Genomic DNA, 26,955 nt, shown 5'->3' on the forward strand with positions numbered 1-26,955 from the left:
GGAGTTACACCTGAACTGGGTGCTACACACTGAACGTGGGTCATCTGGAAGAGCAGCAAGCACTTTTACAATGGAGCCATTTTTTTTTTTTAGCCCTGGAAGTACTCTTATTTTATCAGGGCATACTAAACACACCCCAGGTAGAGCAATGAGGTTATTTTTTAAATTTGCTTAGGAGGCTAAGAGGACGGCTACCATCACTATGAACTATATTGCACTCATCCGATTCTGAAGGTAACAATAAAACTTCCTTCTTTTCGTTGGCATCAGGAAGAAGTACTTCCTTTAGCAGAGGGCCCTTTTATGAATTACTATTCAATTCTATTAATATCCCACCGTCAAGGGCTTGCTAGGCATGAATATACTCTGAAATATAGCCTGCCTTCCAGAGATACTGTTGCTTGTTTCTTACTCATGGCTGCTGAACAGTTTTGATTTCTATATTCTTGGACCAAAAAGGGAAGGGAGTTAGAGATGGTGGTACATTCCTATAATCTCGGCACACAGAGGTGAACCTTGAGTTTCAGGACAGCACAAGCTGCGCGGTAAAACCCTGTATTAAAAAAAAAAAAATGGAAATCTTAGAGACTGGTAGTAGAACAATAGTTTACAGAGGCTCAAAAAAAGAGGTTCTGTTTAAAAGATTAAAATTGGGGGCTGGAGAAATGGTTCTGCTCTTGCAGAGGACCTGAGTTCAGTTCCCAGCACCCACATGGCAGCTTTTAACCACCCGTAACTCCGGTTCCAAGGAACCCAATGCTGTCCTCTGGCCTCTCTCCATACCGGGCATGCACGTGGTATACATGCATACCTGTAGGAAAACATTTCACACATAAAATAATAATAAATAACTCAGACTGGAGAGCTGGGTTAGCCATTAAGAGCACCGGCTAATCTTTCAGAAAACCTGGATTTGTTTCCTAGCACCTACATGGTGACTGACAACCGTCTGAATGTCCAGTTCCTGGGGATCTTATGCCCTCTCCTGACCTCCAAGGGCCCCAGGCTCATACAGTGTTCACAGACATATATGCAAGCAAAACACTGATACGTATAGAATAAGTATCTCAAAACCACCAACTCATAGTACACACAAAATAAAAATAACTACAGATGATAAAAATAGAAAACTTTATGCTTTACAAAGTTTACCAAAATAAAAACCATTAGATGGGCATGGTAGCACAAGGTTGTAATCCCAGCACTTGGAGGCTAATGCTGTAGGGTCAGAGTTCAAAGACAGCCTGGACTATAAGCAAGTTCTGGGTTAGCCAGGACTACGTGGTAAAACTCTGTTGGTTTTTTGTTGTTGTTGTTTTTAATTGTTTCTCTCAAGGCAGGGTTTCTCTGTGCAGTCTTGGCTATCCTGGAACATGCTCTGTACACCAGACTAGCCTTGAAATCGAGAAATCTGTCTGCCTCTGCCTTCTGAGTGCTGTTATTAAAAGGTTATGCCACCATGCCTGGCTAACGTAGTGAAACTGTTTTAACCATCATTCCTCACAAAAAAAGTAAGGAGTGTAGGTAGTATAAATCTACGATATTTTGCTCAATCTACAGTCGTTTCAATATGTAGAGGCCATTTCTTAGCAATGATAGCTTACTTGAAAACCATCACTTTTATTTAATTTCTCGTTAAAACCTCCAGTGTAATGGTGGTATTCTTTCATGTCCAGAGTCATCGTCTTCATCTCTTAACTTTATAAGCACTAGGAAGGGAAGGGAGAACCTGGGAGGATGATCAAGTGAATTTAGAATAAGTCACTTGGGGATAAGAAGCAAGGAAGAATAGGTTTGTCTCCAGAGATACGTACCAAGCGTGCTCAAAGCCGGCAGGAGAGCAGGAAGACATCATCCTTGCAGGTGCATGTGCCCCGGGGGCGGTGACAGCAGAGAGCAACTCAGTGTGGGTGCTGCCTCAAGGTGAGGGCAAGGTCAGGAGGAGGAAGGCTGGGTCAGCCTCATCTGGAATTGGTTCTCACGCCACCAGGCAGTTCCTCTGCCACCTTCCCCGGGCCAGTTTAGGCTTACATTCATGTCCCCCCAGGGAGGAAAAACAAACCAAACAACAACAACAAACCCAAAACACCAGCGAAGGTTCAGTGGGCCCGCCTGACGGCTTTTTTATTGTTATAATTATTAAACATGCTAAAGTCACATAGAGTGGCTATTTTTGCCCTGACTCCACAGTGGGGTGGCTGAGAACTATAGGGGTGTTACTTGGCTCACACAGCACTGGGGGGGGGGAGCGACTAGAGATGGGGACGGGTTAAGAGGTAGGCAAAGGCCAGATTGCCCCTCATGTAGTCTTTATTTCACAATAGCACATCGCTTCAGACATGTTGTCCTCCTTTGCTTTTCTTTCCTTCTTAAATGTCTGTCAGTTTTCATTGCCTGGCCTACGGCCCTGGGACCTTCTGCCATCTCTGGCTCCTCTGATCTCAGTCTGGACGATGAAGGAAGCTTTTCCTTGCCCCTACCAGCCGCAGTTTTCTTTCCTTTGAAAGAATCTACTCAGCATGCACTAATGTATTAAGCTTCTTTATTTGTTGCAGGGACAGTTTTTTTTTGTTTTTGTTTTTTTTGTTTTGTTTTGTTTTGAGACAGGGTCTCTCTATGTAACCCTGGCTGGCCAGGAATTCACCATGTTGACCAGGCTGGCCTTGAACAGAGATCCACTTGCCTCTGCCTTCCCAGTTCTAGGACTAAAGGCATGCACCACCACACTCTGCAAGTTCCTTGATTTAGGGCTGCCCAGAGGGAGAGGCAGCTGCGCCATGGCTGAATCATGGGAGACGGGAGGGGTGGTGCAGCAGGACCTGAAGTGTTGCCTGAAGGGTGACTGTTGCAACTGGCAGAAGACTGCCTTTACTCCACCCTGAGACTCTTCTGCATTTTGAAGGCTTTCTCTTCCTGCCCTGAGCACTAGGCGTAGAGTCAAAACCTCTAAACCTTTCGTTCTCTGAAGGGGAGTGATCCACCCTTAGCCTAATGACTACTACCCACTGGAGTCTTCATCTTCTCACATCCTTGTGCCTCTACTACTGTGATGGCTTAAAGAAGCCTGAGAAAAGGATCTACAAAGGTTAAGCTTGCCTCTGGGAGAGGCTAGAGGATAAAGGGACAAGACACATGAGAGTCAGAGCGGTGGAGGGGAACGAGGAAGTAGAAAGGTGAAGGGAAGGCCCGCCATTCAGGTGCTGGAATCCTTTTTCCTTTTCTGGAATCGCCTGAACTTGCCCTGGATTGCAAGGGCAGCCTTCTCTGTCTCTGGCGCTGTCAGGTCAATGTCAATTTCTTCCTCTTCCTCAGCCTTCTTGATGCTGCCAGCCTTCCCTGTAAACAGTTGGAGACACATTGATGAGTCAACCCAATGATTCCAGACCTTTCCTCCAGACCTCAAACACAGCACTTAGATTCCACTTTCAGCTAGACTCTTTGGGGTCCCCCAGAATTCTCAAGGACTACAGATGACTGATGATTCTAAAGGTTAGGATGCTAGGATTGGAACTAGCATAGCTACCTCAAGAAGTTTTGTTATTCTTGGATCAAATGGCAAATCGCTGGTTTCTGTCATCACTGATTCCTAAATCCTATAGTACAAATCCCAAGGCAGACTTCCTTCCTTCAAGTTTTAATGGAAAACAGTGGCCTGGATTATCTGATGAGTTTCTTCTTATCACTCAAAAATGTTTTGTTTCGGGGACATGAAGGCTGAAGTGACCACCTCCTAGCCAGGCAGGACTAGTGGAAGGAGGGAAACAACAACCCACCGACAAAACCTTTGTTCCAAAAATTACCCTGCCTACAAGAAGTTCAGGAATAAAGGGGAACAGAGATTAAAGGAATGTCCAACCAATAACTGACCCAACCTGAGATGCACCCCATGGTAGAGAGCCAGCCCCTGACACTATTAATGATACTCTGCTATGCTTGCAGACAGGAGCCTAACTTGACTGTAGTCAGGGAGGCTCCAGCAAGAAGCGGATCAAGACAGATGCTGGGACTTGCAGCCAAGCATGGGCTGGAGCTACGGAATCCTGTGGAAGTTTTGGGGGAAAAATGGAAGGACCTGAAGGGGACAGGAAATGCACAAGGAGACCAAAAGAGACAACTAACCCAGTCCCATGAGGGACTTACAGAGACTGAGACATCAACTAAGGAGCATGCATGGTCTGAACCTAGGCCCTGTGCACATATGGAGCCAATGAGCAGCTTGATCTTCATATGGGGCAGCTGTAAAGCAGAGGCAGGGGCTGTTTCTAACATGGACTCTATTGCCTGCTTTTGGATCACTTCCCACTGTCAGCACTGCCTGGCCTGGCCTCAGGGGAGAGGGATACGCTCAGTCCTGATGTGACTGGATGTACTGGGGCAGGTTGATAAGGGGAGAGAAGGCTTCCCCTTTTCTGGGGAGAAAGGGAGAGGGGAAAGAGGAGAAGCGGAAGGACTGGAAGGAGCGGAGGAAGGGGCCACCCCTGGGATATAAAGTAAGTAAATTGAAATTTAAAAAAAATAATAATAAAATATATGTTTTGTTGAGCTGGAGAAATGGCTCCGTGGTTAAGAGCATTTAGTGCTCTTGCAGAAGTTCCAGGTGCCATTCCCAGCATCCACTTGTAATTCCAGTTGAAGGGGCTCTGAAGCCTTATGGCCTCTGAGGGCACCTACATGCACAGGGCGCACAAAAACTCACACAGGCACACATACATACATACATATACCATGTTTAAAAAAGCAAATCCTTTTAAATACCTTAATTTTCTTGACATGTGTATGTGTCCCATGTGTAGAGATCAAGGAGAGACAACTTGTGAGTGTTACTTTTTGCCTTCTACCATGTGTGTTCTGGAGATTGAACTGAAGGCTTCAGGACTGATTAATAAGCATCTTTTTCCACTGAGCCATCTCACTGGCCCCTTCTCATCATTTTACATGCATTTCCCAAACACTCTAGACTTTACTTGCTAAAATAAAGTGAAAATGCTGATATAATTGCTTCTTGGAAAAAATTAGCAAGAACCTCAAGCCGTAGTAACCCCTTGTTTTACTTGGCCTCACTCCACACTTTGGCATCCATGTCAGGATCGTCTAGATTTACAACTTTTTTTGTATCATATTTCTATCTTCCTTAGTTCTACTAACTGCCTAGCCCAACCTTACTCACCTTTTTCCTCGGGGTCAGATGCCTGGTTGGTTGCTGAGGATGTTTTTGTGTTAAGCTGGAAGAAAAGAATAACAATGTGAGATTCACATGAAAGCATGGAGGTATCATTCCTTTAGATCTCTTATGCACACTCAAGCTTTCCCACAACCAGGCATATTTCCCAAGACTTGCGAAGAAGTAGATCTTGAGATCAGATGGAAAAATCATCAAAACTCATTCAGTAAGCCCAGTATGGTAGAGAATGCTTGTAATCCTAACATTCGGGAGGCCAAGACAAGAGGATTATCATGAGTTCCAGACCAACTTGGGCCACACAGTGAGCTACTCAATGAGAATAATGAACTCAGTGAATATTTAGTGATGGTAGAGAAATTATAGGAGACAAAGCAGATAAAGAAACCATGCCTTCACAGAGCTCAATCTAGGGTTATTCAGCAAACAGGTGACCATGGTATGAGATGGTAAAAAGTACTAGTGAAAAGACAAGGTGGGGATGTGATGAATGCTAGGTAAGGATAGAGGAACAGGCCTTTATGTAGTTGTCAGGAAAAGTCCATCAGGACAACTATGGAGGTAACTTTTTTTTTTTTCTTTTAAGTGTTGGGGATTGCAGTCAGGGCTCATGGATTCATGTCATGCATGCTAGACAATTGCTTTACCACTGAACTAACCCTGGAAGATCACCAACCCTGGAAATTTTTTCTGAGAGGTGGCATTTGAGCAAGAAGCTACAGGAAGTAAGCGGTAAAGGCTGTGGGTATCTGTGGCAAGACCCTGGGGCAGAAGTATGATGCACCTCTTGAAGAGCAGCAAGATCAGGCATGGCTGAAGTGCAGAGAGGAAAGGATGAGGGATGGAACTGAGATCAGGCCTAGCTATAGATGGGAGCAAATTATATAGGGCCTTGGGGAGACTTATTAAGGGATTTCATTTACTACAGGTAGAAGCCATTGGAGAACTCTGATTTGCATGAAAGAGGAAGCAGAAAGCCCACGAAAGGGCTTCAGTAAGCCAAGTGAGAGAAGGTGGTAGCTTGAATCAGAACAGTGGCAGTGAAGGGGGTTATGAGGATTAATTTAGAACCACGACCAAGATAATTTGCTGGAGGTTGGTCTAATGCTTGTATTGTGATGCTAATTACTGGCCCTCAAGATCTGGTTACTGCCTGGATAAACCTATCCTTGTTGTGTAAACCTGCTTACATCATTATACCTGATTGATTGATTGGTTGATTGATTGATTGATTGATTAAAAGCCTAAAACCTGGGCAGGGCAGAATGGGGTGGGCATTGGTTCCTGGGCTTTGGGTTCAAGAGAATCACAGGAAACAGCCAGACAGGAAGAGAGGAGGCAGAAGGATGCCATGATGGGTTTGTGTGGAGAAGGAACCACGTGGGCCGGGAGGAAGGACTCCAAGGATGGTGTTGATGGAGAAACACTAAGAAAAAAAATATAAGCAGGTATCTTAGGATTATGAATGGAAGGTAGCCCAGTTATAGTCAAGGTAGACATCATTAGACGGGGGCTGGGAGATGGATGTTGAGGTTATTGAGACAGTATAGGTAGAACAGCTGCCCAGTCTAAGATAATAAAGGCAATTACAAAATTTAACAGGTGTCTGTGTCTCTTTGATTGTGACAGTGGGTTAAATAATTCTGCCGTGAAAATTATAGGGCAAATGATAAATAACATTATTTAGTCCAACACCCATTTTAATTTGCTACAGCAGTGACTCTAATTGGAGAAGTGATCTTGTCATAAAGTGGGAGTCAAGAGTGACTCCTGAAGTAGCCTGACCAACAGGGGGAAAAGGAGTTCCCATTTCCTGCTACAGAGAAGACAACCAACAGAATGGATTTTAGGGAGAGGATCAGGAGGGGGGTTTGTTTGTTTGATTTGGTTTGGTTTTTTACGTCGCTGTTTTTTGTTTGTTTGTTTGTTTGTTTGTTTTGTTTTGAACCAGTTTGGGATATCTTTTAATCATCCAAGAAGAGAAGTTTCTTGTTTGTTGCTTGTTTGACTCAGGGTCACGGTGCAGACAAGGCAGCTCTTGAACTGATCCTACCTCCAGCCCTTCACCTCCCAAGTGCTGGAATGACAGGTGTGTGCCACAATGCCCCTTTCTTTAGCATGTTTTTGACAAAGAAGAGTTTACTGTGGTTTACAGATTAAGAAAGGACACAGCCCATCATGGCGAGGAGCCGTGGCGGCAGAAGCATGGGCAGCTGGTCATGCTGCATCCTCTCCACCATGTTTTTAAGGAATTGGAGGTTTTTGTTTGGTTGCTTGGTTTGATTTGGTTTTTCAAGATATGGTATTTCTGCATAGTCCTGGCTTTCCTGGAACTCAATTTATAGACCAGGCAATGAACTCACAGAAAGCCACCTGCCTCTGCCTCCTGGGTGCTGGGATTAAAGGTGTGCGCCACTACCACCCAGCTTTTAAGGGGTTGTTCTGAGATTAAACTACAAAACAGAAAGGGAAAGCCACGAGGGAAATTAGAAGGGTCTTACGTCAGTCTAAGCATAACAGTGGGCTTTAGACTAGGATCATAGTGACTAAGTGATAGAACGTATTCAGACTTCAGAGGTTTCATAGTAACATGTGCTAGATTTCCTGGCGCAATTTTGAGTCCAGAGAACTCTATGAAAGACATTTCTCTTTAGGGACAGCAGGACTGGACAACACTTGGGGATGGATATGTGACTGCGGAAGGTGTCTGTTAAGGGAGTGCTGATGGAAATGATTTAGCAGAGGGAAAAAAATGAGGATGGTAGAGAGAAAGGATAATTATAAGAGTTAGGTCTTGAATAAGCAAGGAAAAGATTGGATACAGTACACAAGCGGAAGGGTTAGCCTTAGATAGGGGCATTAACACAGCATTTACAGACAGGAATGAAGGCATGGGACAGGTGCAAGCAGGGTGAGACTTGTAGACACTTTCTACTACATGTTTCTATATTCTCAGTGAAACAAGAAGGGCAGTTGTCACCTGAGAGTTGAGGGGCAAGAAGTGGTAAAAGGTCTGATGAAAGATGAAAATGAGTGAAACGGTCTCCTAAGAAAGTGAGTGATAGGTGTGACAGGAAGGAACACCAGAGGTTGAGGGCCATAGATTTAAAGTGAAATCAATCAAGACATTGTCTTATCTTTCAGGGTAAGTGTCAAGGTGTCATACCTGGAACAAAACCAACCTAGACAGGGGTTTGTTTCGGCTTATAGTTCCGCATCAACGTCTATCACTGATGACTCTCAAGGCAGGAACTGAACTCAGGCACTGAGGCAGAGCCCATGGAGGAGAGTGGCTTAGTGGCTTGCCCAGCCTGCCTTCTTATAGAACCCAGAAGTGGCACCACCGACAATGGCCAGTCCCTCCCACATCAATCAAGAATAAACTCTGGGCAGAGCGCAGGGAATCTTGAAAAAAGGGGGAGATAGACTGGAGGGGACAGGAGCTCCACAAGGAGACCAACAGAACCAAAAAAATTTGGGCACAGGGGTCTTTTTTGCGACTGACACTCCAACCAAGGACCATGCATGGAGATAACCTAGAACCCCTGCAAAGATGTAGCCCATGGTAGTTCAGTGTCCAAGTGGGTTCCATAGTAATGGGAACAGGGCCTGTCTCTGACATGAATTCAGTGGCTGGCTCTTTGATCACCTCCCCCTGAGCAGGGAGCAGACTTACCAGGCCACAGAGGAAGACAATGCAGCCAGTCCTGATGAGACCTGGTAAGATAGGGTCAGATGGAAAAGGGGAGGAGGACCTCCCCTATCAGTGGACTTGGCGAGGGGCATGGGAGGAGATGAGGGAGGGAGGGTGAGATTGGGAGGGGACAAGGGAGGCGGCTGCAGCTAGGATATAAAGTGAAAAAAAACTGTAATTAATATAAATAAATAGATAAATAAATAAATAGATATATGATACCAGTTTGCCCACAGGACAATCTGTTGAAATGACCTTCCCTCACATTAATGAAGGTGTGTCCCTGCATTTTCAGTTGTTAATTCGGTGTTGGCTAAAGCTAAGTGTCAGCAGGATTTTGGACCATCACCGGTTTTCTATTTGTAAATGCTTGTCCTTCTTCACCTGCCAAAGGGCGACCCGAAAGAGATGTATCAGGTGTTGTCTTGCTGCTGATGGGTTCAGATTAGAATGTGGCTTTTTGTATACTAAAATGCTGACAGCCCCAGAGCTGGGGCAGGAAGTACCGGGGCTGAACTTTGGGCAGGTAGAGATGGCAGGAGACTCAAGGAGACATGGAAGGGAACAAAAGGAAGATGGAACAGACAGTGAGATCCACGTGGAAAGATGGAGCAGAGGAAAAGTCAGCTTAAGTTTAGCTCAGAGTCTGTTCCAGGAAAAGGCTGACAGCTTTAAACCACATAGAAGTCTCTGCCTCCTAATTATAGGACAAGTAGGAAGCCCACAATAACAGTCCGGTGGGGGCACTTTCTCAGTTGAATCTCTCTCTTTCAAAATGACTGTAGTTTGCAACAACAGGGAGGAGATAAAACAGGTAACTAAACAATAATTACTGAGCATCTGTTACTGTGTGCCGAACTTACCCTATTAATTAATTCTCTGAGCTGTCACCCTATTTTATAGCTGAAGAAACAAGCTTAGAAGGATGTTCTGGATCTCACCCAAGGCCAGATAATACAAATAGAAAATGGTAGCCCTGGCTTTGGAACATAGGAAGACTATCTCCTCACTCCACAGTATTTTCACGTGCTGACACAGAATGCTAGTGTGTTAATAATGACTGCGCTATTGAGGGCATGTAGATGCACACTGAACTATTCTTTCAACTCTGGTAACCAGATTCTAATAAAAAGTTATGAGGATCTGGATGTGGAAACATGGGCTCTCTAATCCCAGCCCTTGGGAGATGAAGGCAGGAGGATCAGGAGTTCAAGGTAGCCTTCAAAATACAGCAAGTTGTAAGAAAAAAAAAAAGGAATTCTCCTTTGACATGCCCATGCCCTCAGTCTTACTCTATTCCTGAACACTTTTTTGTCCATTAACCCTAGTGCTTAGAGTCTATATTAATTATTATTATTATTATTGGTTTTTTGAGACAAGGTTTCTCTGTGTAGTCCTAGCTGTTATAGAACTTGCTTTGTTGAGTAGGCCAGCCGCAAACTCACAGATCCACCTGCCTCTGCCTCCTGAGTGCTGGGTTTAAAGGCAAGCACTACTACTTCTGGCCCAAATTTTCTTTTTTTTTTTAATTTAATTTTACTTATTATTATAAGCATGAGTACATACATAACTCACACGTGTTGGTGTGAGTGTATGTGTGTCATGGTGCATTGTAGGGGTCCAAGGACAACTTTCAGGGGTCAGTTCCCTCCTTCCACCGCCAGTTTCGAGGACAGAACTCAGGTTGCCAGGCTAGCATGTCAAGCGCTTTTACCTCTCGAGCCATCTCTCTAGCCCTTACAATTTTTAGTTAACTCCCACTCCGTCTCTACACAAACAAACAAAAAAAGAGAAAGCAACTTAAAGTTAAAAACTCTTAAGGAATAGTGAAGTACGAACTTGGGATAGCTCAGGTAGTCAAGGGTTAGCTTTGCACGCATGAAGACCTGAGTTTAATACTCAGAGCCAACGTGAGAAAGTGAGGCACGCTCCCACACTTCTGTAATCGCAGTACTGAGGAGGCAGAGACGGGTGGATCTTGCTGGGCAGCCAGCAAAGCCACTTGTCAAGTTTCAAGTCAGCAAGAGACCCTGCTTCCCACCTCATCCCATGGTAGGCAGATGGTGTCTACTGAATGACGTCTCAACTGAGGGTGTCCACTGGTCTCTACACGCATGCGTACCTGTGAGACTCCTGGAGTTCTGGGTTCTTTCAAAAACACAGAAATGTTATAAGATTGTTTCAATCTCAGGTGTGGGGACATGGGGCTGCTTTGCGGCAGCTGACGTGTGCTCTGTCAGGGGCATGGTTTTGCCAGCTACAGACAGTTTCTATGAGCTTGTGACCTTTGGAATTCTGGGAGCATGAGGTTGCTGTTCTTGGCAGGTTGGTAGTTGGGTGAAGTTGGTTGTGATTTGCCAAGTTGTTGTGTGCAAAGAAACCACAAGAAGAATTAGATATCCTGACAGTGAAAGGTCAAACTTCCCTAACCAGCAGGGTATAGTTTAGTGATAACATTCCCCCCTTTCCTTTCTATCCCTTTTTATCTCCTATCTAGTGTTAGGGGGTTAATAAGGTGAAGATGGGTGGACGAGAGAAAGGAAAGTAGCAAATGCCGGCCACACACACACACACACGTGCACATGCACAAATCAACATGAACCCCCCACACTTACTCAAATGGTGATATACTGTTATTTAACATAGGAAAGCGTCTTTAAAGGCAGTTCATAGCCAGATATGGAGGTGCAAACCTTTAATCTTAGCACTCAGGAGGCAGAGCTGGTGGCTCTCTGTGAGTTCGGGGCCAGCCTGGTCTACATAGTGAGTTCCAGGACAGCCAAGGCTACACAGTAAGATCCTAAAAAAAAAAAAAAAAAAAAAGTCAAAGGGTTTAGTTCAGCAATAGATTATGTACTTAGCATGTTCAAGGCCATGGTTTTGATTCTGAAAACCAAACAAACAATAATAAACTGACTGTGGGTGGTTTGAATAAGAATGGCTGCCATAGATTCCTATATTTGAATACTTAGGAAGTAGCACTATTGGAAGGTTGGCCTTGTTGGAGTAGGTGTGGCCTTGTTGGAGAAAGGGTGTCACTGGGGGGTGGGCGTGAGTTTCAGAAAGCTAACATCAGGGCCAGTGTGGTTCTCTCTCTTTCTGCCTGTAGATCAGGATGTCGCTCTTAGCTACTGCTCCAGCTCCTGCCTGCATGTTGCCATGCTCTCTGCCATGATGATAACGAACCAGACCTTTGAAAATATAAGCAAGCCCCCAAATAAATACTTTCTCTTATAAGAGTTGCTGCTGTCCTGGCGTCTCTTCACAGCAATAGAAACCCTAACTAAGACACTGATAATGTCCAATATTTTTTAAAGATAGCACATGTTTAGTTTTATATATATATATATCTGAGGCTGGGGATTGCTTAGTTCAAAAGGTGCTTGCTGCATAAGCTTGAGAGGTTGAGACCAATCCCCAGAAACCACATAAAGAAACAAGGTAAACCCAGAAGAGACAGAAGTAGGTGGATCTCTGGTGCCCTCTCATCAGCCAGCTTAGCTTACTGGTTTGTTTCAGACTAGTGAGAGACCCTGACTTCAACTAAAGAAGACAGCACCAGAGAAACAATGCTCAAGAGCCTGTAGCCTCTACCCACATGCACAGCCAGACACATGGATATATATATATATATCCCTGGGGGCCACTCTCATTCAAACCACACAGTCCCCAGTTGGTGTCGCTTTCTGGGGGAGGCTCAAGAAATGTGGCCTTGTTGGGAGAAGTGTGTCACTGGAGGTGGGCTGATGTTGACAGTTTAAAGACTTACCATTTTCTAGTTCGTTCTCTCTCTCTCTCTCTCTCTCTCTCTCTCTCTCTCTCTCTTCTTCGTGTTCCTGGTTCAAAGTGTAAGCCTTGGCCTCTGCTCTCAGCATCCGGTCCCTAACACCTGCTGCCTCTGCTCCACTATCATAGACTCTAGCCCCTGGAACCATAAGCCCAAATAAACTCATTCTTCTGTACGTTGCCCTTGGTCAAGGTGTTTTATCACGGCAATAGAAACATAACTAATACAGGATGTTTGCTCAGCTTCTCTTCTCGTGTCAGGGGATCTGGACCCAAATCCTCTAAGCAGGAATATGTGCCAGGGCTGAACCACACGAGCTGCCATTTTCCCTCTGCCCTGACAGCTTCCCTCTTTCCTGAGCCTGTTCTGGCCCTGGAATAGAACAGCGACTGTGATCTGGTTCCCCAGGGGTTTCTAGCTCCATTTGGGTTATATTTATGAAAGGTCATAACGTAAGATCAAGAGTTTCCATTGGTGAGGCCAGAAAGAAGGACTGTTAGGTCCCCACTGCTCACAGCGCCCCTTGAAATCTTCCTCACCTCATCTGTTGAAGAGTGCCAGGGATTCTTCCTGCCCTGCCTCCCTCTATTCTTTCTAGCCAGGTCTCAAAATAGGTACCGAGGGCACTGCATTTCTAGATTTAGCTGTTTGTGACTTACTGGGGGTAGGGACTGTTGGACTAGCCTCTATATCATGCTCAGTTGCTCCCTGGTCCCTGTCCTCTGCCTCAGTGCTCTGGGTTGTTTTCTAGAAAGTCATCAGCTTTATATGAACCAGGATGGTCTGGCCAGTGTATGGGAAGGCGATCAGACTATCCAAACTTCAAATTCACCTGGTGCGCTGTGTGTGTGTGTGTGTGTGTGTGTGCGCGCGCGCGCGCACACGCATGCTCCAAAGGAGCAACGTCAACTCAAGAGCTGTAACAGGTCTGTTTCTGAGCCTTTTCATAGCCCCTCATTCCAGGCACGTGTTGATAACAAACCTCTCAGGTGTCCTTCTGCTTCCAGATTAGAACAATGGTAAAATGGTTCAGGAAAACCTTCCCTTCCTCACAGCCGAGTTTCTCAACCTGGCTAATGCTGCTGCCCTTTATATAGTTCCTCATGTTGTGGTGAAACCGCCCCCCCAACCATAAAATTGTTTTTGCTGCTACTTCATAACTGTAATTTTGTTACTGTTAGGAATTATAATGTTAAGTATCTGTGTTTCCCAGTAGTTAGGTGACTTCTCTGAAAGGGTCACTCAACCCCAGGAGGTCGCAACCCACAGATTGAGAACCACTGCATTACAGGCTCCAACTAGGAGAACTGTCAGAAGCCAAGGACTTGGGAATGTTAGCTTATATGGTTACTGATAATCCCAGAGACAATACCACCATCTAAAGCTTCTGTGTGCGCTTTAATAGCACTAACATGCTGACTCATTCTAATAGCTCCAGAAAACAGGCACCGCTATTCTCATTTTTCAAACCAAGCACAGAGGTCAACAGTGTTTTAATTTAAAAATTTTTTTTGGCCTACGCTCATACAGTTAAGAAACAAGGCCAGGATTTGAAGCCAGAAAGGCAGTCTAGCTTTAGAGTCCAGGCTCTCGAACGTTATGTTAGGTGCTGTCTAGATCTCTAAGTTTTCTCGGAGCACACAAATGCACACGTATGCACCCACAGGCGCTTGAGGGCGAAATCTAATGGGAATGACTTGACTACACAAGTTATCTACACAATGGAGCAATCCCTAGGTGAGAAGGAAGGTCTTTAGGATCATGATTAAATCCCATACTCACAATCAAGCAGCTGACTCCAGAGTACAGCCAACTCAATCCACAATCCAAACACCTTCACATACGCTCCCCAGGGAGTAATGGGATTTATGCTCTCATTATGGAGCAATCTCAGATACATGCTCACTCCGATTCTTGCTCTGCTTGCTCATCTGACCACCTTGGTATCGGGCTTGCTCCGTGGACCTCCTCACACACCAAACTGACACCCAGGGACTAACCGTAGTCTTCACTCACTGGGCCCTTCAGAGTCTGAGAATTTCGTGTGCAAGATCATCCCACTCTTTTCCACAGCAAATGACTCCCTTGCTTATATTCAAAACTATTGTTCCGGTTCCAGTGAGCTTAGTGTTTGGTTCAGGGAGGTGTCATTGCTCACACAGGACTAATTGTTTCCACTCCTCGGTACCAAACACTAATTAGCAAGGGAAACCCATCACATCTTGCTTTCCCTAGAGAACTCCAGTTTCTTCCCCTGCCTACCTTCTGTAGTCCTTTCCTTCATTCCCTCCTCTGGGCCTGATGTATTCCAATGTTCCATTCTATCATCTCGACAGTAGGTGCCAATTCCCTATGAGTATTGTTTTGTTTCCTCTGCAGCCCAAAGTTGTGGACTCGGCCCTCCCACGGGAGAGTAGAAGACAAAGGCCTGTGGGTTAAGGGAGTTTTTTTTTTTTTTTTTCTTTAGGCTTTAAGTTGCAGATGGGGGCTATCTTCTCTTTCTCTAGTATTTCCCTCCAGAAAGTTATCTGTCCGTTTTAAAGTTTCCTCCAAATCCCAACACAGGAAAATATTGCATACTTTTGCCGATTTTCACCTTCCCATAACTTTTCTCACCATTCAGATGAGGTTTTTATCCCATCTGAGCTCTCAGTCTCATCCCTTCTCTTTCCCAGAAGTCATGACAATCAGCTTCTTTTTCTCTCAATAACTCCCCTTCTCTCTCTGCCTGCCCTCCCTTCTCCCTTTTTTGATGTGAATTTCTTTTCCAAGTACCATTAGAGTGAAAAGAAGCAGGACAGGCCTGGGACCAAGGTCTGAGGCACAATAATATTAAAAGGGAAGGTCATTATAGTAAAAGAAATAAACCAGACTCAGAAAGACAAATAGCAGGTTTCTCTCACATGCATATTGTAGACTTTGGGGGGGTAGGAGGGCTGAGCACAAGAGAGATGAAAATAGAAAGGGGACCATGAAGGGGAGGAAGAGATCTTAAGAAAATAATGAAATACATGTGACATGAAAGCAGATGGGGAGAGTCTGGGGGCAGGAAGGACATGAGAGATCTTCTTTTCAACAAACAGTAAGGGAACAATTGCACAGTCATTTGCAAAACTAAGCAAAAGAAGCCCACCTCAAACTATACCTTGAACCCTACAGAAATCAACTACAAATAGACATAAAACCTAAACTTTCAAGAAGAGGAGAAAGGAAAACTGACGCAAGTTTAAGGTCAGCTTGCTCTATCTAGCAATAGAGGCCTACCGCACTGCTTGGAAACCCTGTCTCAGAACAGCAGCAGCCACAATTAAGTGTAAGATTTCAGAACAAAGCATGGGGGAAGGTTTTTGCAACCTTAATATGTAAAAACATCTCTTAGCTGTACTAGAAGCAAAACTCATAGAAAAGTATTATAAACTGAATTTTTTAAGAGGAGAGATGAGTTAAAGGCAGAAAGAAAATATTTACAAATCACAAATCTGATAAAGACCTTGTATTTGGGATTTTTTTGTTGTTATTTAGTTTGGGGTGTGGTTTTTATTTTATTTATTTGTTTTGTAAGCATGCTCTTACACTGTGTCATTCAAGCTGATATCAAACTCATGCAACCCCCCTTAACCTTCCGGCAGGCTTGAGTCACCATAGAATACATTTTTAAACAAACTTAAAAAAATTACTGGAGCTAGAGAGATGACTCTGTGGTTAGGGGTGTTTGCTGACCTAGCAGAGGACCTAGATTCTGTTCCCAGAGCCCAGGTCAGCTCACAAGCAGATCTGCACAACCCAGCATCTTCTTCTGGCCTCCTCAGATGACAGGCAAGCTCACGGTTCTCTTGTATACCTGCAAGCAAAGCGCTCGTATACACAAGAAAATAAATCTTCAAAGGGAGTGGGAGAAGCTGCAGAGGCTGCTCAGTGGTTAAGAGTGACGTCTGCAGCCAGGTGTCATGGCACATGCTTTTAGTCTCAGCATTCAGGAGGCAGAAGCAGGCATAGCTCTGTGAGTTCAAGACTGGCCGACTAGCCTGGACTACAGCCAGAACTACATAATAGAGAGACCCTCTCTCTCTTATTTTTTTTAACAAAACCAACCAAACAAACAAACAAACAAACAAACACAAAAGCACTGGCTGCCAATTCCCAGGACCACCCTTCCCTCACCCACCCCACCTCCTGAAAAAAAAAAAGTAACAAAAGTAAACAAAAGATAATTGTACCCAATCATGGTACTACCTACCTCTAATCTCAGCACTGAGGAGGCTGAGTCAAGATCAAGAGTTCGAAGCCACCATAGGCTATATAATGCAACCTTGTCTTAAAAAAAAAAAAAAAAAAAAAGCACAAAAAAAAAAAACACCACTAAAATAAAAAAATTATTGTCTGAGTTAACATTGTCTCGGCAAAGCAGCTGAAGATAGCCCACATAACAGTAACTTAGCGGCTTCCCCTCGGCCTCTAGTGGGGAGTAGGAACCCCATAACTCAACTGTTACACAGAAGCCACTCACCCTCCCCCCTCCATTGTTTCTTTTCTTCCTTTGTCTCTTTTCCCTTTAGTGGTGTAACCACAGCAACTATCATCCCCAGGAGAGGAAGACATCGGCACCTCCCCTCTTTTCCAAGCAGTAAGTTAAAACCAGTTTAGGGAAGGGTAAACTATTCAGCTTTTCCCACACTCCTTTTCACACTCCTGGCTCTTTAAAGAGGGATCACCGATGGTTCATAATAGCAAGAATCCGGCACAAAGACCATTTTACTGCACCTGGGCCAACTGCATCCTGCATTTGCATGACATGACTTGGGTGCTGTATAGATAAAACACACAAAAAACACACAAATTCTAGCACTACTACAATCACTCACTTTTATGAACAGCCACAGATACCCACAATTCTGTCTCTGTAGACCAGGGCAGAGAACTGTAAAAAGAGCTCAACGAAGCCCCCCAAAAAAATTCTAATATAAGCCTTAGAGGCCCCCCCCCCATGCCTGGCAGTGGAGGTGCAGGCCTTTAATCCCAGCACTGGGGAGGCAGAAGCAGGAAGATTTCTATGATTTCAAGACTAGCCTAGTCTACAGAACAAATTCAAGGACACCCAGGGCTACACAGAGAAACACGGTCTCAAAAAACAAACCACACACACACACACACACACACACACACACAGACACACACTCTTGTCTTTGTATTGACCTTAATCTGAGACTTCACAAACTCCATTTTGTAAAGGGAGCACGAAGAGTGAATGTTTTTCCAGGTGGTGGTAAGAGGCTTTGTTCCTAACCCCCCCCGCCCCCCCCGCCCCCCCCCCCGCCCCGTGGAGGTGTTTCTATGAATGCTGAAGTGCTCTCCCCAGTGTTAAATGGTAGTCACTGCTACAGGCCCTCACAGAAGCCTCTGGGATCCCGTGCCCCTGCATGACCCCGGACTGCTGTTGGAACTGTTTCAACTCTTTCAGTGCAGCAACCAGCTGCAGTCCTCAAACAGCTTCAGAAGGACTTGCTCAAGGTCACCCTCAAGATAATAACAGAAAGAGAACTAGGAATCCTTACTCTGGTTTTCTCCATACATACATTCCTCTCCTAATACAGAAAATATAGGCCAGACGCCTGACATCTTGCATGCCGCTTACCACGAGACTAGACCCTGAACAGCACCCATTCCCTAGTTTGTCCCTCTCCCTTTAGCCACCCCACTCTGTTTCCTGGAATAGCAGTACCCCTCCCCTAGAGTCGGGGTAGGATTCTTTGTCCATGCCAACTCATGGTATGCAATGAGTCAACAGCCCCTGCCCATTCCCCCCCCAGCACGGGCTGCCACAGTTTAATGAGCGGTTATTTGTGGCATTCTGCACACAGCTTGGAGCCAAGCCTTTACCCCATACTGAGGAGTAGCGGACTGGGAGAGAGAGAGAGCAAGAGTAAAACCAGAGCTTCATTTATTACTATAATCTTCACCGTGCATCCCACCCATGGTGTTAACGTTCTAAAATAAACATATTAATCCCCCCACAGCCTACAAAGCAAACACTCAGCTGGAGGGCTCTGTGTGGGAGGGAGGCAGCTGCTAAGCACAACAGAATGGTAAATGGCACCTCTTTTCCCCGGGTGGGGGTTGGGAACCAGGTGATGATGGCTGCCGGAGTCACTGAGTGGGAAGCAGAAATCCAGCTTCAGGGTGATGAGGGCAGCTCACCCCTGTGGTATGTGGTAGCTTTATCCTTGAAACACTTCACCTCAGCAGTCAGGAGGCTGAGCCAGGAGGATCTCTTTTGAGTTTGAGGCTAGTCTGAGCCAACTAGTTCTAGGCCAGTTCTAGGCTAGCAATGCAGAAAGGAAAGGAGAGTGGGAGGGAGGGAGGGAGGGAGGGAGGGAGGGAAGAAGGAAGGAAGGAAGCCAGGCTTCAGTAAGTTTGATGAATGACAAGAACATCACAAGGTCTAATTCATTTGTTTGGCTTTTTTGTTTTAGGGCTGGGTCTTTGTTTTGTTTTGCTTTTGTGTTTTGAGACAAAGTCTCATGTACCTTAGACTATCTTTGAACTCTATGTGCACTAAACTCCTGAACTTCTTGCTATCACCTCCTAAGCACTAGGATTATAGGCACACGCCATGACACCTAGCCATAATGTCTAGGCTTTTAGGTATTTTATTTAAAGGTACTTCAAAAGAGTGCAGATTTCATGCCAAAAAGGGGAGTGGCGTTTGGTGTTGGGTTTACTGATTCTCGTTAGTTCTCATCCTCATATTCTCTCTCTATCCCTCTGCATAAGAGCTCATGTAACCCAGCCAGGCCTCAAACTTACTACCTGAGAGGACCTGTTTGGACTTTTGATCCCCCTGCCTCCAGCTTCTCAGTGCTAGGATTACAGGACCCTGTTCCGTGTGGTACTGGGAATCAAATTAAGGGTTTTTCCATCTAGACAAGCAACCTACCACCTGAGCTACAGCTTTAGCCTTTGTTTGCTTATTCACTTATTTTTTCACTTATATTTTCCCTTCATACCCGAGACCGGTCTAGAACTGGCTACGTATAGCCCAAGGGCCCTCAAACTTGTCATCCTCCTGTTTCCACCTCCTAGGACTACAGATGTGTGCCATCACAGAGTAGCTATGATTCTGCTTCTGACTGAGCTTACCGTGAGCATGCATGCATGTGTCTGTGTGTGTGCATGTATGAGTGTGTATTATACATGTGGCGAGTGTGCGTATATGTGTGAGTATGTGCATGTGATGGTGGGAATACACCCTTAAACATCATTCTTCAGGAGCTGTCCACCCAGTCTTTTTTTTTTTTTTTAAGATTTATTTATTTATTTCATTATGTATACAGTGTTCTGTCTGCATGTACATCAGAATACCAGAATCGGGCAGTAGATTTCATTATAGATGGTTGTGAGCCACCATGTGGTTGCTGGGAATTGAACTCATGACCTCTGGAAGAGCAAGCAGTGTTCTTAACCTCTGAGCCATCTCTCCAGCCTAGTCTTTTGAGACAGGATCTCCCACTGAACAGACCAGGCTGACTGGGATCCCTTGTCTCTACCTTCCCAAAGCTAAGATTACAAGTGTACGCTACTGCACACAGGTTCTTTTTCATTGTTTTTTTTTTTTTTCCATGCTGGTTTTGGGGGTGAAATTCAGGTCATAGGCAAACACTTTACTAACTGAGTCATCTCCCCATTACCTCCACCCTTAGCTCATTCTTGCAGGTTTATCCAAGCCATTTTGAGGATCAGATCTGCTGTAGGAATTTAGAAAATTGTGCAGATGACATCCTGGAATCCCAAGAAGTTTTCATCTCTTACTTCCCAGTTAATCACCCTTGGCTCCCCTGTTCTGCCTTTCTTCTCCCGCAAAGCTGTTGTACTCCTTGCTTGGAAGCCAATTTGTCATGTGGAGGAAAACTAAACAGCCAGAGCCTGTCTCGTTGTCAGATATGCAATTTTACACAGATACATGCTTTTCCACAGCGGATCCTCCAAGCCAAATAGAACTGAGAGGGCTGGAGTTATAGTTCAATGGCAGAGTGCTTATCTTGCAAGAGAATGGCCCTGGGTTCAACCTCATCATCACCAAAGGAAAGAGAGAACTAAGAGAACTGCTCTATAGTAAGATACTTTCAGAAATAAAAACTCTCCTTCTCATCTTGAAGCTCTACAATTATGGAAAAATTAATAACCCCAGAGAAGAGGCCTCATGGGTTTCTGTTTTCTTCATTCCTATCAGTTTACCTACTCTACTTCAGCATATGCCACATACTAAATTTTAAGATGACATGGCATCATTATGATGAACAGTTCCCACAATGCCTAATATGGCAGCTTGGGTAAGCATGGCCCCATAGGCTCATATATTTGGATACTTAGTTAACAGAGAGTGACACTGTTTGGGAAGGATTAGGAGGCGTGGCCTTGTTGGAGGAATGGTGTCATTGGTAGTGGCCTTGGAGGTTTCAAAAAGCTCACACCAGGCCCAGTGAGGCTCGCTCTCCACACCAGAACCAATGGGGTACTCTCTCTCTCTCTCTCTCTCTCTCTGCCTACAGATCAGGATGTAACTCTCAGTGACTCTTCCAACACCTGCCTGCATGCTGCCATACACTCAACCATGATGATAATGAACTAAACCTCTGAAAACCTGAACGAGTCTCCAGTTAAATGCTTTGTCTTGTAAGAGTTGCTGTGGTCCTGGTATCTCTCCTCACAGCAACAGAACAGTGACTAAGACACCTATTTAGCTGGCCTAGCATGTGTGAAGCCCTGGGTTTGATTACAGGCATGGCCTAGAACCTGGCAGAGCGGTGCCTCCTCAGAAGTCCAGTACTGGGAAGGTAAGGACGGGAGGATCAGAAGTTCAAAGTCATCCTCGGTCATACACTGAGTCTGAAGCCAGCCTGGGCCACAGTAGACCTCATCTCAGAGAGACAGAGCAAGAGGATGCTCCAGGCTGCATGGTGACACACATGAACAATCCCAGTACTTGAGAGAGAAAGAGTATAGAAAGTTCCAGACTGCCCCGAGCTACATGATGGGATCCTATGTCAAACACCAAGGTATATGTGTTATTGGGGGGGGGGGGCGGAGTTAGACATGGTAGTTAGACATGGTGGCCCACAGCTCTAATTACTTGGGAGGCAAAAGTAGGACAATTGCAAGTTTAAGGCCAAAAGGCCAGTATGGGCAACTTAATATAAACCTGTCTCAAAATGACATTTAAAAAAAGGCGCTGGATGTGGTAGTGAATGCCTGTATTCCTACCCTTTGGGAGGAAAAGGCAGTGAGAGGAAGTGGTCAAGGCACAAGTATATGTCTTAATAAGTTAATTAGGTAATTAATTATAATTTAAAGGGGAAAGATAACTTAGTGATACAGTATTTACTCTGGGTTCGCTCTCCAGAACTATAGATATTTTAAAGCAGCGTGTAAATCAGACTGTTGTATATTCAATGGAGCGACAAGTTAAAGAGTTCTGAAGACAATTCATTTGGAAACGGACATCAGCAGTACTGTTCCCCTTGATTCTTTACTACTGTACAAACTCAAATAAGACAGGGGCTCAGGCTCCTCAACTGTAATGTGAAAGGACTGGACTGGGTGATCTTTAGAGTGCTTCGGCAAATCTAAGATTCTATCATGAAAATGTCTTGATATTTCATCTTGGGGTTATCCTGGTAAAAGATATATCTGGCTTTCTACCTTGATGAATTTTTGCAAAATGAGGTTTTGTTCTTCTATGATAAACTAGACTTGTGAAAAATGATTTAGGCAGAATTTAGAAAGGTAGATCATAAAAAACGTAAGTATCCACAGAATGGACACTTTGAAAAGACAGCTGTTGACTCATCATCATCCCCTCAACCAGGATCACAGTCTCTGTCATGTCTGCTGGTTAGGGCCCGCAGACAGGCAGGAAAGATGCATCCAACTCACCACTCCCTACGGTCACCCGCCCCACGGAAACCTGACATTCCGCAAGATAACTGATCGTGGCTGCCATTTGGAAGACTGAGTCATCTCTATACCCAGATCACAAGATGACAAAACCATCAACTTCTTACGAACCAGAAATTCTTATTCAAGCAGCTAAAGCCAACAACAGAAATGGGTCAGCAAAAAAGGGATGGACCAGGCAAGAAGGTTGTGAACCAAATTGTGGTCTCCCTATTTTGGAAGACAGATTCTGGAGATAGAAGATATTCTAATAACAAGCAGTCAGTCCTATGCTGTATGTCCAACTTATCAATAATAATAATCATTATTATAGTAGTAATAATAACAATAATAATAAAGCATCAATGAGAGAGAGAGAGAGAAACTTGGATGGTGAGTTCCCTAACAACCGGCTCACAGAAGATATAATAGAACTACATCGCTCTGAATGTCCTTTGTGGGGAAGGTTGCAGATAAAGACAGATGTACACAGGGAAAAAAAAAAAGTGATTCCCTAAAGAGCAATATCTTGTTTCCCTTAGGTAAGAACACCTCAAAAGAATAATAAAGGAGAGGACAGCAGCTTTAAGTTCGCTCCTAATGATCTAGATGATGTGCCCCTTGGTCTATCCCCTGCCAGCTAAAACTCAGGAGAGGAACTGTGGGTATTGTCACCAGCAATCCGTGACTCCCTCTTCAGCAGAGTAGACTGCTGGACCAAAAGATTCGTCCAGCCGAGTGTGTCAGAGATGAGAAATGCAACAGCACCACACAAAACCCTGCACTTGTGCTTCGTGCAGCCAGCTACACCGCATCAAAGGGATTAGGGGAAAGAGCCCTCGGGGGCTGAGTGCATCTCCCATACCCAGGCTTCACAGGCTTTAGGGGGGAAGTTATTAAAGAACGGGAGACAGACTGTGATTCACAGCGATCAACTCCTGCCTCCAGCTGTGAACACAGACAAACTGGGGATGAGTCCCCGCAGCTTTTGTGCACAAGAGCATGCAGACACAGGGAAATGCTCCGCTGCAGTACTGAGTGACAGCAGAGAGCCACCAAGGGAAAGCAGAGCCAACGGTCCTGCTCAGCAACCCAGCCAGAACCCTTCCTTATACTTTCAGTTACCCTGGTCCAGAGGACACCCACACCCACACACACCTCTAGTTGTTCTTCAGTTGATATGTGAATCTTTTAAACACATCCCAACTCTTCTCATTTCATGCAGTGTCTCTGAAGCAAGAAAATAAGCAGGTGGGGGAGGTGAAACTTACATAAGCTTCAGGGTACCTGGCTCTCCTGGCCTGGGCACATCAACTTGAAAGAGGGGATCCATGGGGTAGGGATGGAGAAATGAAGAAACTGGAGAGAAATGAAGCCATTTGGAGCCTCCCTAGAGCTCCAGAGCTCCAGGCAACACTTCCGCTTTTATCATAGTTTCTTACAAGAGGAAGAAAACAGACTGGTTCTTAGCCTGTGGGGAAAGAGAGATCCCCCCCTTGGGGCTCTAGTTTAGAAACAGCTGGTCTGTGTATACACCCAGGTGGCTGCCTCTGGATATTATAAATATTCATCCCTGAAGCAAGGCGCTGCTCTGTATTAGGAGGCAGTTGGATGGCTAAATTGCTAGCTAGAACCAGCTTGTTCTGACAGCTTCGGAGGCTGGGCAGTCTTGCACACAGAGTCCCCACAGAAGGATCCTGGTCTAACCATTCTGCAGAGCCCCTAATTAAGGCCAGTCAAGTTCAACTGCTGCCTAGGGTGGCCCCAAGATTTCCCTTCCCCAGGCACACACCAAGCTGCTCTCCTTACCATGCAACAGCATTGGAGTCCACTAAATAGCGCTTTAAAAGCCCTCTATCAAGTGTCCTATCTGGGGGCAAGCATGTCTCCCGTCTCCTCATATGCACAAACTAACCACACATCATGTCAGCATAGCCTTCAGATAAACTCCCAGGGGAAATGGCTTGGATTTAAATTGTCAGATTTAGAAGCACAATGAGGAGGAGGAGTGGTTTAAACCCTAGATCTTGGAGTGGGGAGGGGGAGGGAATGAAAGCCCTCCTTCTCATGTCAGAGAAGGGGAAAGCCAGAGAAGGCCACTCCTTTTATTTTTATTGTTATTTTCTTTCAGCAAGACTGTTGTGGCGGCAGTCACTGCCAGCCGAGGTGCTGGCAACTACTTTCTTTCCTTTGCAGCCCACCAGACTGGCTGGATTTTCCAGGATATACTCAGTGGACATGGCCACCAAGACAACACAGCAGTTGGCACTAATTGACTCCCCAGGTGATTAACTTTTGGTAGGAGTCAGCAGAACCACTGAAAATATTCATTCTTCCTATCTAAACTGGGGCCCGGACTCCAGGGAATTCTCTCTCTCCCTCCTCTTGTCTCTGTCTCTCTATCTCTCTCTCTCTCTGCCTCTCTGTGTCTCTCCTTTCATTACTGGCAACTGAACTCAAAACTTCACTCCTATCACTGAGAAGCCTTGAGAATTCTTATGCTGGTTTTCTGTAAGAAACTAACTTGAAACATGTGTGCATGCATACAGAGACAGAGACACAGAGACAGACTGAAAGCAAGAGAGGCGGGGACTCAGATTTCAGACTGAGTGCCTATTAGAAGCCAGGTAGCGGTTAAAGTACTTGACACATGTGATTTAATCTTTTAGAACAACCAGTATTACCCTCGTTTTACAGATAGAAAGCTGAAGTACAGCTTAGGTGAGGCACCTAAGGCCGCATAGCTGGTGAGCAGAAGTAGGCACTGGCACCCTGGAGAGACAGATGGAACAAGAGCCCCAGCTTACTAGGAAAGGGGCCACAGAAGGAAGGCATGAGATGCTGCTGTTTAGACCAACATCATTTGGGAACGACAATCCTTGTCTGATGATACGAAGATCTGCCCAGGATGCTACAAGTTAAGTCAGACAACAGGACAGTTCTTCTTAAAGTCTTACCATGAATAGTGTTCTTTGAAATGAGCCAACCAACCAGTTAACCCACGAACACCACAGAACCCGTCCTAAGGCATCGAAGTACCAGGCACTGCAGAGAGAGGTCTACTCTGGAAGGGAACAGGGGGGCTGGAAGGGCCTTCCGCCACTACAGTACTCATGGACGGCAGAACAGGTACCCCCAGCGTTCGTTCCTCACCGAAGGAGTGAAAACTGCCACCTGAAGGGGCTTAGGTGGCCAGGGACGGGGCTCTTGTTGGCTGCTGCCTATGGAACGCAGAAGCTGGCTAGTGAGGGCATCAGGGAAAGCCATGGTAACCTCGGAGCAATAGGAGAGATGCGGAGGACTTGGCACCCCAAGAGACAGCTTATCACCCTCAAAGCTCAATTCCCTCCTACAGCTGGCTCGGGTCACCCCTCTCCCCAAAGCACTATAGTTGTTAGGCTAAAAGCACCCCCTTTCCAGCAGCTTCAGGGAGCCAGGAGATGGGGGGCTTTCCTAGAGGGGCAGTGGCGTCCGCCCATAGAGTAACCCTCGCCTCCAGGGAACCTAGAACCGCAGCTTTCTCCTCGCCGCAGCCCTGGCCCGGCGCGCGGGAGGTGTCCGGGATGCCGGAGCGGCACCTCTCACCTCGCTCATCCCGGCGGCCGGACGGGGTGTGGCAGGCACAGGTGAGGCGAGGGGTCCTAGGAGATGCGTCCGTGGAGCGAGAGTTGCCGGAGCAGACTCCCTGGGCAGGGCCGGAGGAGAGAGCGCGAGCCGCTGCTACGAGCTGCCCGAGGCGCCCCGGCTGCGGCTCTGCTCAGGGTACCCCTTCCGACCAGGTCCTGTCAGCAGCAACCCGCGCCTGGACCGGCCCCACCTTTTATAGTGAGCTCCGGTCCCCGCCTCCAGCCCAACCAATAGAAACTCTGCCTACTGCAGACTGACAGCTTCTTGAAGCCAGTGGGGGCAGGCTCAGAAATCTGCTGCATTTCCAAACTAGGGTAAGACAGACAGAGGGAGCTGGAAGGAGGGGGAGACGGTCGGGGGATGAGAAGACAGAAAACGAAGTAGGAAAACGGTGAGGGAGAAGTCATAAGTAGCATCTGGAGGAACTGAACTCCGGTCCTCTGGAAGAACAGTAAACGCTCTCGAGCCTTGTGATATCTCTCTAACCCATCGTATATCTTTTAGGGGAAAAAAAAATAGGGAAGAAGAAAATAAACAGGTAAATGAACACAGGTAAATGCATGAACCTTCTGATAACTTTAGTTAAATGTGGTTCTGTTTTTCTACCTCGTTTTCATCTCTTTAAGGAAATTCTTTAAATTTTTATGCCTACGATACTTGTCATTGTAAGACTCTCAGCTTCAGTTAGCCAAACCAGGATAACTTCCAGCTTTCACGGATACATTCTTTGGTTGATAC

General features: G+C 45.6%; 1 protein-coding gene across 1 annotated transcript; it reads right to left on the reverse strand.

Annotated features, from left to right (window-relative positions):
* Positions 1-2,098: 2,098 nt before the first annotated feature.
* Pcp4l1 (Purkinje cell protein 4 like 1) lies at positions 2,099-26,387 on the reverse strand. The gene is made up of 3 exons (XM_055613263.1): positions 26,176-26,387; positions 5,168-5,222; positions 2,099-3,336 (listed from the first exon to the last, which is right to left on the reverse strand). The coding sequence occupies exons 1-3, from the start codon at positions 26,182-26,184 to the stop codon at positions 3,194-3,196; spliced, it is 207 nt and encodes a 68-aa protein (XP_055469238.1). The 5' UTR covers positions 26,185-26,387; the 3' UTR covers positions 2,099-3,193.
* Positions 26,388-26,955: the final 568 nt, after the last annotated feature.

This window comes from Psammomys obesus, unplaced genomic scaffold (assembly GCF_907164565.1).
Source record: "Psammomys obesus unplaced genomic scaffold, mPsaObe1.curated_primary_1811, whole genome shotgun sequence".
Taxonomy (NCBI): domain Eukaryota; kingdom Metazoa; phylum Chordata; class Mammalia; order Rodentia; family Muridae; genus Psammomys; species Psammomys obesus.